This window comes from Arvicanthis niloticus, chromosome 6 (genome assembly GCF_011762505.2).
Source record: "Arvicanthis niloticus isolate mArvNil1 chromosome 6, mArvNil1.pat.X, whole genome shotgun sequence".
Taxonomy (NCBI): Eukaryota; Metazoa; Chordata; class Mammalia; order Rodentia; family Muridae; genus Arvicanthis; species Arvicanthis niloticus.
In genome coordinates, this window is record NC_047663.1 from 103,628,228 (window position 1) to 103,643,366 (window position 15,139).

A 15,139-nucleotide genomic window follows, 5' to 3' on the forward strand; every position below is an offset into this window, starting at 1 on the left:
TTAGCTAAGAGGCAAGTGTTCAGAGGTAGACATGTTGGAAAGTGTTACTCCAAGTCGTACTTGGAGTGGACCATGGAGTCTTAGGTCCCATGTGGCTATTCCTGTTTAGGTCCTTATGTGACCTAGACCCCAGGGACAGGAAGGCACCAGCCTTTCTGAGGAGCTTTTTCTAATTCTAAGATGGAGGAAGAGCCAGGAATGACATCAACACCTATAGTACCCTGTCATATGCTTTTAAACTGAGTAGATGGCCATGTGGATCCTGCATATGTCTGTGGAAGGTGATTCCCATTTTACGAACAAAAGGACTGAAGGATGCAATAGTTTGTTCTAGACCTTAAACCAAGCAGGTCAGGACAGACCTGTGAATTCAGATCTGAGTGACTCCACCTTGAAGTGTGATATTCAACTTGTAATCAGATATGCAGAATTTTGACCTATAACCTAAACACAATTTTGTTTGTGTATATTGGTACATATGTGTGTACATGTTTGTATGTGTGCAGGTTTGTGCATGAAGATGTATGTTCATGCCAGAGGTTGATAATGAGTGTCTTCCTCATTCACTCTCTGCCTTATTTTCTGAGACTAAATGCAGAACTCATTAGTTCAGCTAGCCTACTCTCTGTATCTCCTAGGACAGGGGACACAGGCTGTGTTGCCATGCCCAACTTTGTACTTAGGTGCTAGAGACCCAACCTCAGGTCCTCATATATACATAAAAAGCACTTTTTTTTTTTTTTTTTTTTTTTTGAAGACGGGATCTCACTATGTAGCCCAGGCTAGCCTTGAACTCTTGATCTTCTACATCAACATCCTGAATGCTGCAATTACAAATATGCACCATACCAAGTCACACAAACACATCTCTAATCCCCTCTCTTCCACAAGGAGACTGAGAGAAGCTCATTACCCTAAGATACTCACATAGATGAGGCCTGAGAAGTATCGCTCCCTCAGGTTGTGCAGCACAGAGGCCTCATTGAGGCACGTCAGCTCTGCCATGTCCTCCACCTTGGAGAACTTGGGTGGGTTCATTTTTTGGATGTCATCTTTGCCCACTGTGACCTTCTTGCCGTTTTCCACCAGCTCCACGATCACCTCATCACCCTTCTCCTCCTTGATGCTGGCTGCTTCAAAGCCCTGCTTCTCTGAAGGAACCCACACCAGCTTCTTGGCTACCCAGTCAGCCTGGGCCATTGGGCTGTTCATGAAGTTTTTATCCACAAAGAGGAACTTCTCATCATCGCTGAGCTGCCCTTTTTGTGCCATGGTGCCTGGTGGTCCCCTGTGGAATGAAGAGACAGGGTCAGAGCAAAACCTAAAGACAAGCAGGCCCTCACCTCACCTCTCCACATCTAGGAATGTAAGAGTACAAAAAAAAAAAATCCCACAAAAGAATAAGAATGATCCCTGCAGTTTGGCTTATATTATTGAAGAGGGCACTAATCTTCAGGTAAGGAACAACATGAGGACTCAGAATGAAACCCAGGCAATCCAAGGTAATGGGTACATTTGTGGGACGAGGTGTGTAAACCAGAGCAGTTTCTCATAGTGAACTACTACTTGGTGCTTAAGAAGTTTGTCTCCAATTTTTGACTTGGGAAGATACCTAATCTTTTTGTTGTTGTTGCTTTTGTTTTTTTAAAACAGGCTTTCTTGTCTGTCCTGGAACTCATTCTAATTCACATTCTAATCCACTTATCTCTGCCTCCCAAGAGCAGGGATCACAGGTGTGCACCACCACTGCCCAGCTAGAAGATACCTAAATCTTAAATGCCAGTTATAAAATAAATGCTGGTGCCTCTAATGTTTGAACACAGAACTACCATATGATCCAGGATCTTTTCTCAGGATAGATGAATGCATCAATGCATCTAAAGATGTGGTCATAAATATTCCTAGCAAGCTTATAATAGCCCCAAAGTAAAAACACCACCCATGACCATGATCACATGAATGAATAAGTAGCTTGGTAGACCCATACAGTAGACCAGTACTGAGCCTTAAAAAGGAACCAGAGTGCTGCATCTGTTACAATGTGGCTGAATCTGAAGACCCAGTACTGAAAGAAAGACCACATATGGCATGGTAACATTTATAAGAAATGTCCTGACTAGGCAAGTCCACAAAAACAATGTAAATTAGCAACTGGGGAAGAACCACAAGGTAACAGCTAATAGGTACAGTTATTTGGGGAGGGGTGATACAAATATTCTTGAATTTGTAGTAGTGGATGCACAAATCTAAGAATACACTAAAAATAAATGGATTGAAAACATTCAGTGGGAAAGGGGCGAAGAATGTGGCTTTGGTGGTGGGAAGTATGTTTACCTTTACAGGGCTCTGGGTTCACTCCTCAGTATCAAAAATAAATAACGTGTGTGTGAATTGTTTCCAAGTGAAGCTCTGCTGCAGGGAGAAGTGCTGGGAATTGAGTATTAAAAGATCATTTTTTAAAGGGAATTGTGAAACATTATAGATAATAGGCTTTTTTTTTTTCTTTTTATAAACATTTGAAACTTGTACTGGGGTGTGGCCCAGTGATGGGGTATAATATAAAATATAAGATATATGTATATGTTCATGTGTCCATGTGTGAATATATATACATTCATATATGTGACTGGGTGCATTCATGCATGTACCAGGTATATGTATGCATTTATGCATGTGTTTATATACTGTGCATATGTTTGTGTAGACTTTTGTATATGTATGTGTATTTTAACGTGTGTGACAGTATTCATGTATGCACAAGTGTGTGCATATGTTTGTGTATAAATATGTTCACATGAGGGAGTTCACACGTGTGTATGTATGTATGTATGCGTGTATGTATGTATATATGTATGTATGGAGGCCAGGACTTGCTGTCAGATCATCTTCAATCACTCTCCATCTTATTTTTGAGACAGAGTCTCACTGAGCTTAGAGGTCACCAATTAAACTAGACTGGCTGACCAGCAAGTTCTTGGTATTCTCCCGTTTCTGTTTCCCCAGTTCTGGGGATATAGGTGCATGCCACCATGCCTGGCTTTTTATGTGGGCTTTATGGCTTTATGGATCTGAACTCAGGTCTTCATGCTGTCTTTGCAACTGAGCTCTTTCCTCAGCCACCAGACCCTTCATTTTAAGACTGACTGACTATTAGCTGGAGAGTGGTGGATCAGGCTATCAGGCTGACACCACCTAACCCCCCAGCTAATCAGACCCACATACAGAGAAAAGGAAGAAAAAAAAAAAAAAAAGCAGCTCTCAGAAGCAGCCAGGCATGGTTGCTCACATCTGCGATGCCAACACTTGGGAGACAGAGATGGGATAACTCCTGTGAGTTCTAAGCCAGCATGGGTCACAGAGTTAAGACCTGCCTTAAAAACCAAACAACAAAAATGAACCTTCAGATGGGACTCAAAAGCAAGTACTACTGCCACCAAAAAAGTAAAATAGGGAGTGAGGCCAGAAGGAAGGTCTCAGTGGGTAAAAGTGCTTGCTTCAAAGCCTTATGAGCTGGGACCCACAGGGTGGAAGGAGAGAACTTCCACAAGTCATTCTCTGGTCTCTCTCTCTCTCTCTGTCTTTTATACACACACACACACACACACACACACACGAGAGAGAGGGGGGAGAGGAGAGAGAAAGGAAGAGAAATACACATACACACAGATATACATAGACATGCTCAGAGAGACACACATAGATACCACTTATACACCCTATATACTTGCACAGCAAATCAAAGCTAAAAGATAAAGTTTGTTTTGCCTGTTTTAAAATGCTTTCCCTTGAGAAGGCAGTAGTATAAAAAAATTCAAGGCCATCCTTGGCTACACAACAACTTTGAGGTTGCTTGAGCTACAGAAACTCTTGTTCCAAATGAAACAAACAAACAAACAAGCAAACAAACAAGCAAACAAACAAACAAGCAAACAGCCTTAAAAACCTTGTAAAACTGAATGCAGTTGTTACAAAACATAAAATGTTATTTAAAACCACCTCCCACTCCCTAAAAACTTCTAAAATTTTAATTTATTTATTTTATGTTTATGTGTTTTCTGTGCATGTATGTCTGTGTGGTTACGTGCCTGCCTGCGAAGGTCAGAAGAAGGAGTTGCATCCCTAGAACTACAATTACAGATGGTTGTGAGCCACCATGGGGGGGGCACAGGGGAGCAAATTCGGGTCCTCTGGAAGACCAGCCAATGCTCTAACCACTAAGACATCTCTCTAGCCCCAGCCTCAAAATTTAAGAAATAATTGAAAATTGAAGGTTGATTTGTTGATGAGACCCTGTGTAATCTGGGTTGACATCAAACTCACAATCATCATGCCTTAGCCTCTTCCTGAGTGCCTGGCTTACAAGCCCACATCATCACTTTTTATTTTAGATAATTTCTTAAATTCTGTGGTAAGAAGCCAGGCATGGCACCTTCTAGTATCTAGTAGATAGAGGCAAGAACATTAGGAATTCAAAGTCATCTTCCGCTGTATGGGGAGTTCAAAGCCACCCTGGGGCCACACGAGATCTTTTTGTTGTTGTGTGCTTTTGTGGAAGACTGTTTTTTCTTTTAATAAAAAGGTAATAAAATATTTAGTGAGGCGCTGTTGAGAGAAGGTTCAGGGAGTAAAGGGGGTTGCCACAAAACCTAATGGGTTGAGTTCAATCCTCAGGGCCCGCATGATGAAAAGGGCAAACCGGCTCCTGAAAGTTGTCTCTGACTTCTACACATGCAACACGGCATGTGTGAACCCATGCACATATATATATACATGCATGGCTGCACTCTGAGCCCATGCACATATATACACATGTACCACTACATATGTGAGCCCATGCACATACACCCATGAAATTAATGTTAATTTTTTATTTTTAAATTTTTTTTCTAAAAAAAAAAAAAAAGGAAAATAAGGGCTGGAGAGATGGCTCAGTGGTTAAGAGTGGTTAAGACTGTGCTTCCGGAGGTCTGGAGTTCAATTCCCAGCAACCACATGGTGGCTCACAACCATCTGTAATGGGATCTGATGCCCTCTTCTGGTTGTCTGAAGACAACTAAAGTGTACTCACATACATAAAATAAATAAATCTTTTTTAAAAAAGAAAAATAAAACAAAACATATTTTAAGCACGTAGCGTAAATTATATTCTACATTTTCTGTAACAGATGACGATCCATTTTAAATAGCCTCCAACCACTTGGAGCGCTAGTGTTTGTGTCGTTCCTCCTGAACGGCAAGCTGTCTCTTTTTAAATTGCAATTAAGTTAGAAAACATCAGGAAATGTTCAACAGAAAAATGAAAAGACATGGAGATTAGCTTTTCCAGGAAGCTCATCTAAGAGGGCTCAAAAGCACAACCTCGATCAAGTGCAAAGTTTGAGTCTCTGGCCAAAAAAGGAGTGAAGTCATCTGACTGCTCCCTGAGGCTTTGTTGCCCTGACAGTTGTGAAGCACAAGATTGCTTGGGTCAAAGCCAAACAAGCTGAAATTCTGGTTTCCAGACTGGATGCTTTGGAACCCTGATGCCCAGGAATATTTGGGGTTGGGGAGTGATGAGAATGGGGTCAAGGTATACTTTTTAAACACAGTTGATAGTGACCAAGCCAGTAGATAGGGCTCAGCTGACAACAGCTGCCCGGACCTGAGTTCAAATCCCGGTAACTGACATAAAAAGCTAGTCTTGCCATGTATAATTGTAACCTAGCATGGGAGAAGGGTTGGAGACATACAGATCCATAGAGACAAGAGGTTGATAGCAGCTCAGTGAGAAACTCTGTTTCAGGGCTGAAGCACGTACACCCATGTACCCACATGCACGTACCACCACATGAATGTCACACACACACACACACACACACAAACACTTGTGCCACATCTTTCCTTCCCATCACTAAGATGCAGAGCCTAGACAGGGCTTTCCAGTTTTGGGCAGATTTATAATCAGAAAACCACTCTGCTTCTATGATCCTGAAGGGAAGGAGGGGCTCCCAAAACAACACTGGACACACACTTGCCTTGCAAAGAATTCACAGAGCCCCATAAATTAATTATACCAGCAATAGTCGTAATAGTTGCTAAATCATATGGAGTGATAGTTACTCTCCCATTTAATCCCCTAAATTAACTAACTAACTAAATAAATAAATAACAAAGCTCTAAACTAACTAAATAACAAAGCCCTTAACTAACTAAGTAACTAACTAACCAAGCCCTAGGAGACAGCCAGGGCACAGCCTAGAGGCAGAACACTTTCCTGGTATGCTCCAGGCCTTGGGTTTCCATCCCCAGCACCATAAAACACAGTAACAATGCAAACACTTTTAAGCTAGAGAGTATAGTTTAGAGGCAGGGCACCTAGTATACCCTAAGCCCTGAATTCTATCCCCAGCATTGGAAAACAACCCAGGAGAGATGTCATCATTTGTTTATCAATGAGGAAACTGAGGTACACAGAGGCAAAGCAGTTGGTTCTTTTAGCTGGTCTTGTGGCTTCTGAAGAAAGTTGAAGTTTTTTTTTTTTAATTGTCTGGTTTTTTTTTTTTTGTTTTGTTTTGTTTTGTTTTGTTTTGTTTTTTTAGAATTTGGAGAAGGCAGGCAGAGAACCCAAGGACACAAAGAATTACAGGCATGCAGAGGACACATTCTGCTTTTGTCTGGCAGTTTGGAAGTTCAGGGTGACTTGGTTTATTGTCAGAAGAACCTGCCTCAGCCTCTGATCAGAGCCTGAAATTTAAAAAAACTGGGGACAGTGACAATACAGCAAGAAGTACCAGGACAGACACCGCGTAAAACACAGGGAGGAAGGAAAAACAATAAAACTGCACACACGTGTAGTCTCATGATGAAGGAGACAGTGGGTTTGAGTATGCCTAGGCGACAGAGAGAGACCCTGATTCAAACCAACCAAATAGGCTAGGGGATGGCACGGTGGCAGAGTACTTACTTAGTGTGTACAAGGCCCTAGTTCAAATCCTAGTACCAAAAAGAAATGATGGCTAGACCCAGGAGGACAAGGCAGTAGAGATCCACAAGACAGACTGAAGTGACGTTTAGTCTTCAAACTCCTGGTCCTGCTCTGACTCGTGACTTAGAGTCAGTTTTCTCAGCCCCTGTACTATTGGCCTTGGCACCGGCCAGTTTCTGGCCCTGTACAGTGTGAGTTCAGTCCACTCTATGCCAGTATCCACTATTTCCCAGTCGTGACATCAAAAAGAGGTCCAGACACTGCCAGCTAGCACTCCCAGAGGGAAAACTGTCCCTGGTTTGAAACCAAAGCTTTTCTGAAATAAAAATCTCATGTAGCACAGGCTAGCCCCATATAATTATGTAGCTGGGACTAATTTTAATGTTCTCCTGCGTGCTGAGATTGTAGATATACACTACCACACCCAGTCTCTGGAGTTCTGGAGATCAAACGTGGGGCTCTGTGTCTGCCAGCCAGACACTGGACTGTCTGAGCTTTAGTCCCGGTTCCTAAAGTTATTCTTTTTAGTTGTCCAATATTTGAAGTGCTGGAGATCAAACTCAGGGCTTGTACATGCTCAGTAAGTGTTCTACCATTGAGCTACATCCACCAGGCTCTGGCCCAGGTCTCAAAGTAGCAATCCTCCTGGAGCGTAGGTGTTAGCACCATGCCCATTCCCATCTTACACATTGCCCGGCTTTTAAATACCACAGAGATAAGAAATAAGTTCTTGGAGCAGCATCTTCAGTGTGGGCCATGTACACACGTATAGAGTCCCTTAGACCATCTACACATCCAGAGTTATGTGGAAACAGAATGCCCAAGTGGACATGTCATAATTTTTGTTATAATAAATATGAAATTTACAAAAGAAGAAGAAGGAGAAGAAGAAGGAGAAGGAGAAGGAGGAGGAGGGGGAGGGGGAGGAGGAGGAGGAGAAGGAGAAGGAGAAGGAGAAGGAGAAGGAGAAGGAGAAGGAGAAGGAGAAGGAGAAGAAGAAAAAGAAGAGGAAGAAGAGGAAGAAGAGGAAGAAGAGGAAGAAGAAGAAGAAGAAGAAGAAGAAGAAGAAGAAGAAGAAGAAGAGGAGGAGGAGGAGGAGGAGGAGGAGGAGGAGGAGGAGGAGGAGGAGGAGGAAGAAGAGGAGGAGGAGGAGGAGGAGGAAGAGGAGGAGGAGGAAGAGGAGGAAGAAGAAGAAAAAGAAGAAAAAAAAGAGGAAGAAGAGGAAGTTGTTCTTGGAGCCGAAGCTGCAGCTCAGTGAGCCAGCCAAAAGGGCCCCAATAATGTTAGTTCTAGTTCAAGGCCACATCTGGATCTGGAAAGTCACTTGACATACCAGGAGAGGGGAGATCATGCTATGCACACTACTTCTTCAAACTCATGCTGCCCCAGGAGAACTTTGGGACTAGAATCTGTTCTTAATCATCACCACACGGCCTTCTCATTCTTGAGACAGGGTCTCTTATAGTCCAAGCTAACCTTGAACTCACTACATAATTAAAGATGGGCTTGAACTCTTGGTCCTACAGCCAAATGCTAGGAGCTACAGGTGTTTCCTACCATGCCTGGCTTGTGCGGTGCTGAGGGTAGAACACAGGGCTTTGTACATGCTAGGCAAGCATCCTACCACTGAGCTACATCTGCTCAGCCCCCCTACTCACTGGACATCAGAGCAGGAATGAATGACCTACATTTATGATCTTGAATATCTTAGGAGTGTTCTGTGACGTGAACATCATATATATTCCTATTTTTCTGTTACCACAACTAAGGTCATAAAAGGTTAAAAAAAAATGTTTGACCTTTTTTGTTAGATTGTTGGATCTAACAATCCTTTTGCTCTCAGTAGTAAATCTCTTCCTCACTCCCTGTCCCAATGCCACACACCTCCCTGCCACCTCCCAGGTCCCCAGGGGCACCTCCTCAGGAGAAAAAGAATAAGATCACAATGGCCTGGTAATACCACACACACACACACACATACACACACACACACACACACACACACACACGCATGCACGCACACTGAGAATCCCAATGGCTTTTCAAGCTGCTTTAGAAGGAAGCTCTTTCCAATGGCTAAAGTCAAATGATTCTGTCTCTCCCACTAAAAGGATTTGGAGATTAAGGGAGAGGTCATGGGCTGGTGAGTCAGCAAAGTGCTTGCCGTGCAGACAGACACTGGAAGACCTGAGTCAGATCTTCAAAAACTATGTTTAAAAGAGAAAGAGAGAAAGAGAGAGAGAAAGAAAGAAAGAAAGAAAGAAAGAAAGAAAGAAAGAAAGAAAGGAAACAAAGAAAGAAAGAAAGAAAGAAAGAAAGAAAGAAAGAAAGAAAGAAAGAACGGAAAGAAATAAAGAAACAAAGAAAGAAAAGAAAGAGCTGTTTGTTGACACGTGTACTTGAAATTTTGCCTCAGGGTCCTTGGGGCTCAGGGCCCAGTCAGTGTGGCCTACTTGGCAAGTTCCAGGCTGGTGAGGGTTTCTGTCTCCAAAAGCAAGGTGGAGGGTATATGAGGAACACAGCCAGTCATTGTGGGTTCTAGTTGCATGCACGTATACACATGAACACCTTCCCTTCCTTGCCTGCCGTCCCTCCCTTCTTTTCTCTGTCTTCTCACCCCATTCCACACAACTGAGGTCAGCCCTGTTCGGAGCCCCACTGTTTTGCATCTTACAACTCAGGTAGAGCAATGTTTAAAATAGGTGCTGAGACACAGGCCTGGCTGGCCCAGGAGACACGGGCCTGGCTGGTCCAGGCAGACATCTACAGTCTCTTTCAAAGACCATTTAAAGTCGATGTTGATTCCCAACGTGCTATCTATTCACCTCTTTGCTGGGAACTCATGTGATTATAGGAAGAGAGTTTACAAGCCAAGAATAGGTATCCAAGCTGAACGCCCCAAAGGTTCGAAGGCTCACATATTGAGCCTTTTTGAGGCTCAATATTGTGCAAGTAGACAAGTTCATATTTGACTTCATGTAGCAGGTCACAATGAAAATGTAGAATCAAAAACATCGAATGTAATGACTATACAGCCATCTGCATAAAACAAAGGTGAAGCATCGGGAGGCAGAGGCAGGAGGATCTCTGTGAGTTCAAGGGCAGCCTTGTCACAGACAGCTCCAAGATAGCCAGGACTATATAGACAGACTTTGTCTAAAATCAAAAAGAAAGAAAGAAAGAAAAAAAGAAAGAAACAAAAGAAAAACAACAAAAGGATTAGTGCTCATAATATCTCATTATGTATATGCAAATATCCCAAAATCAAAAAGAATTTAAAACAGCACTTGGGAGGCAGAGACAGGCGGATTTCTGAGTTCAAGGCCAGCCTGGTCTACAGAGTGAGTTCCAGGACAGCCAGGGCTACACAGAGAAACCCTGTCTCGAAAACAAACAAACAAACAAAGAATTTAAAAGAAAAGTCTGGAACATTTCTGGTCCTAGGCATTTTTGATAAGCAGCAGTTAACTCACACATAGGTACTTCCCCAAAACCATTTATACATGGTGTATATTTGGTAAGCTATCAAACTTCTATATAACAGATTACTATGCAGCAGATAAAAAGAAGCATACAACGATGTAAAGATATAGAAAAGATAGTGAAGATTTGTGATAAGGTGAAAAATGTTTTGCAAAATGCCAGGATTTGAATAAAAGGGAAATTTGGTTTAGAAAAAAAAATTAGAATGCTATTTAAGAATGATTGTTAGGAGCGCATATGTAGACAGGCAAAATAGAGGGAAATAAAAGGGGAGGGGAAAAAATGCTTATCTGGAACCAGAGGGATGGCTAGAATGACCTTTGGTGGCTTAAGACACTTCTGAGGTTCTCTGTCGTTGGCTGCATGCTTCCCTCAGGGAGGGGCAGGAAGGGACAGTTATTCTTTGGTCAGCTTCAGGAGCACTTTGGGTACCACAATCCACAGATACTGAAGTCCCTCCCATGAAAAGCTGTTTTTCGGGGCTGGAGAGATGGCTCAGTGGTTAAGAGCACTGACTGCTCTTCCAGAGGTCCTGAATTCAATTCCCAGCACCCACATGGTGGCCCACAACCATCTATAATGGGATCTGATCCCCTCTTCGGGTGTGTCTGAAGACAGCTACAGTGTACTCACATACATGAAATAAATAAATTTAAAAAATAAAAAAAAAAAGAAAGAAAGAAAAGCTGTTTTTCCATGAGTTTGCATAGCATCTTGAGCAACCTCCCAGCTGCCTTGCCTTGCAGGGTGGCAGACACAGTTCTCATGCTCGGGGACTAGTGACAAGAAAGAAGGTCTGTATGTGTTCAGTTCAGATGCTGTTTAAAATGAACTTCCAGTTTACAGTGGACTGGATTCGTCTGTAGGGACCCATAGCACAGATAGCAAATTCAAGTGGGTCTGAGTGGAACAGGCCAGGCCCCTACCCTATTGGCCATTCTGATGAGAATGGTTCCCTGAAGCCCCGGTGCATCATGTGCATCATGGTAGCCTGACCTCCCTCCCCTTGCTAGAATGCTGGGTGGTTTCCTTCTCCCTTCAAATTCTCGCTTGCCTTTCTCCAATTCTGTGCCCCTGGTCCTTGAGGCCTGCAGATCAATGTCACCAGTGACAGAAAGAGAACCAGGGAGCAAAGAGGCCACTGTAAGAGTCAGGCAGGCTTCTACTGGGCACAGGAGATCCAATAAGAGTCTAAAGGAATAGTGGTCACAGCTGTGCTAGTCGGACTGGTCAGAAAGTATGCTGATAACAGCAGAGGTTTCCAAAAAGGAACTGGCTTTGAAAAAAGATTTACACAAAAGGAAAATTAGGGATGAGTTTCTGCTTTAGGGGAAAGAGCGCACTTTGGGTTTTCTGGTTTATCGATACCAGCTGCGTCACACAGAACATGCTCCTAAACATTTCTAGTCATATTACTATCAATTACCATCAGCTGAACTTTGCTGGTGTCAGCCTTGGATCAAACCCTTCAAATGGGTCATCTATTGAAGGCTCCCAAAAGAGCATCCCTTAGGCTCTGGAGTTACAAGAATCTTAGTTCGTAAGAGCTCCTGTCTTTTATAAATAGAACAAAGTTTTCAAAGCCCACATCTATGAAATGGAGTGAAGACCATTAGTACTGGTTCCAAGTAAGGAGTCTTTCTCTTTTGCTGCATGTGGATCAAACCCTAGCTGAGTGATTTTCTACTTCTAAGAAGTCTAAGCAAGTGCTACAAAAACATTCTCAACAGTCCCATTTTGCAGATGGGAAAATGATCAGGGAGACCAACAACAACAAATTTCTAAAAATAGGATTTCCAGGTAGACCGGGCTGGCTTTGGGCTCACTAAGCAGCTGAGGATAACTGGTGCTCCTCCTGTCTTACTCTCAGAGGGTGTTCTTAGTCAGTGTATGGAAGACTGGAGCTAACTTCCACCAAGAAAAAATACAAGTGGAACTTCCAAATAAGAAGAGAGAGGGAAAAAGAGCCTTACTGCCTTCTGAGTGTCCTCCATCTCTACAGGGGAAAGACAGCCAGGCTGCATCGCAAGGCTGGGTGATTGGCCAAGGGGGTTGGAGATGGCCTCGTAGAAAACACTACCATACAAGGGCATGTCTGCCTCCAGCCCAGCCTCCCACAGAAAAGTAATGATAAATCCATAGTGACTACCTTGTACGGAAGAGAGGCTCTATTTCAGATATGATAATAAAAGTCCATAGTGTTTATGAAGCAAACCCACAAGTTTCTCCAGGATGGCTCAGTACAGGTATATTTTGGGATCACTCCAGCCTCATGGACTCCCACCACATTCACATCCCTCTAGGGAACAGTCTTTGTCATTTTTAAATTGGTAAAAGGTCAGTTTCAATCTTCGTCAAAAAGTGAATCTACCAGAAACAGGAGTCCAACAAATTTGGTTTTTAGGAAAGACAAAGAGATGTCAAGACAAAATGATCATCTTTGTGATGAGGTGTGCAAAACGATTAAAAGAACTCGATTAGATTTAAATGCTGCTTGTTAAGTGTGCCATCAACAACACCATAGAAGAGAAGGTATTCCTTGCCGTGAGAGACTTTCGGACCTGTATGTATGGTCACGCTCTCTTTCTTTAAGTCAAGTCTAAAATAGCATCTTGAAGTAAACTGAACAAGAGAAGAACCTTCACCAGAAGAAACAGAATGAAGCAGAGCCGTTTACTAAACACAGCCGGACTTCCCTTCTTTCCCAGAAGGCTTAGCAGCTTCTCTCAGTTCTTAGTGGTAGAACCAAAGCAGTCTAGTCCTGGCTTTCTAGAAAATTTCTTTTGTTCTCTGACAGACATAACTTTGAAGGGTGCTTTCCAGACATGGCAAGACCTCTCCAATTCTGAACAGGAACAGCAGAACTTTCTCCTGCTAGTTCCTCTCTCTGTCTGTCCTAAGAGTAACCTTCCCACTGAGGAGGCCCCAAACCCAGTGCCTGCTCATTCAGTGCACTCATGGGTGGGAAAGGCAAATGAAGCCTCAGCACCCATCTGGGCATCTGGGACCCTAACCAACCTGGAGTAGATTTTGTTAATTCGCAGAGTCTGGGGTCTGGAAGGAAACAGTGAAAGGAACAAACCTTATCTTACAATAAGCAGTGTCTACCAGTAACTATCCACACTGCACAATCACCCAGACAAATGGGAAACACGCACACACAGCCTGTGCTGTCAATACTTTCACCCATGTTTCTGAGTTACTTTGTGGAATGGTCAGTGGGTTATCCATCCCATGACCTTCTAGTCAGAATAACCTTGGGATCTGCTCATCATCCCCACTACTGGGATTTGAACCCAGGACCCACAGTGCTCCACTACAGCGTACTTGTCCACTGTGCAGCCTCTAAACACTGGTTGGTTTTTAAGTAGGCTGGTTTGTTTGTTTTTTAGACTCTAGTCTTAAAATACCTGGAATTGGGCCTAGCCACCAGAACCTTTAATTGCCTACCCCACTTTCCCAGGTGGTTCTGCTGATAGGAAACCTGGGGATGGTTTCCTGGTTTGGTGTGGGAGTTGGGAGTAATCGCAGGAGGTCTAGGATGATCCTACACGGGGCTTCTTCCCACTGTCCTTAGAAGAAATGACAATCAGGACCCCTCGGGGTCCCCACTCCCAGGAAGATGCTCTAGAAACTGCTTAAACCCACCACCCAGGCTTGCCCCTTAGGGACCAACTCTACTTACAGATCTGCTACTGGGGTGGACTAGCAGGAGGACACCGGATGGAGAGCTCAGATCTGGCACTGGTCCCAGGCTGGGATGGTCCAAATCTCTCTGTAGGCTTCGGACGCCTGGCTTTATAGAGTCAGCGCTACCCGAGGGTGGGAAGGGGAGGTGGCTGCCGAGCGGGGTGGGAGGGTCCTCTTCCCTTCGCGGTGCCCCCTGCAGGTGAGGAACAGAGCCGCCGGGAACCACCTGGCCCGGGCGCAGGGGGGTTGCCAAGGCATTGGCCGGCAGCCTCAGGCCTCGCTCCCTGCAGCCACTCAGATCCCGGGTCCTTAGAGAAAAGGGATCCGGTATGCAGAGTCTGTAGGGAAACTTGAGAATTTCTCCCCTAGGTCCATTCCAGCTGGATTTTAACCTCTTCCTGTTCATTCATACTGGAGTCTTGATTTCTCCCTCTCTCCCTCATCCCCTCTTCATTCGCCTGCCACCTCCTAGACCCGAGGCCGAGGCCGGTTAGCAAAGGGCGGGGGAAAGGTGTTTTTTGTTTGTTTGTTTGTTGTTTTGTTTTTTAACTCCGCAAGGTGCAGGGCAGGTCACCGCACATCCTTCTATGACTGCTGGGAATGTGTGGGAAAGGGAAACTTGTTTTTCCTAACTTGTCCTCTGCAGCTCCATTCATGCTACAACCAAAATTAAATATAATCCCAAGGTGCCTAGAACCAATAACGTGGCTTCTCTGAGCATCGTTGAAAAGCGGGGTGCTGCTGGGGAAAGAGTGCATTATGGCACTTAGAGGATGCATGCTAGGACCCTAAGAGAATGTGGGGGACTTGCTGGTCCCCCACAAGTCCACAGCTGTTCCCCTCACCAAGAGATCCTTGTCCACTCGGCGCTCTCAATCTCTGTCCCTTAGCCCTGTATGGATCTAGGTCCCTGTCTCTTTTATCTGACCTGACACTCTCTCCATCACACTCTAGCTTTGATTTCCCTACGACGAATTTTGTTCTGTCTCTACCATTCCATCT

General features: G+C 43.9%; 1 protein-coding gene across 4 annotated transcripts in view; it reads right to left on the reverse strand.

The window, feature by feature from the left end:
* Window positions 1-14,293, reverse strand: part of Myh11 (myosin heavy chain 11) — a 96,751-nt gene extending 82,458 nt beyond the window's left edge. For all 4 annotated transcript variants that reach the window (XM_034504857.2, XM_076937473.1, XM_034504859.2 and 1 more), the window contains exons 1-2: window positions 14,133-14,293; window positions 928-1,288 (exon numbers count right to left, since the gene is read on the reverse strand). In XM_034504857.2, coding sequence (XP_034360748.1) covers window positions 928-1,272 — 345 coding nt within the window. In that variant the 5' untranslated portion in view covers window positions 1,273-1,288; window positions 14,133-14,293. The remainder of the gene's footprint in view (window positions 1-927; window positions 1,289-14,132) is intronic.
* Between the last annotated feature and the right edge of the window lie 846 nt (window positions 14,294-15,139).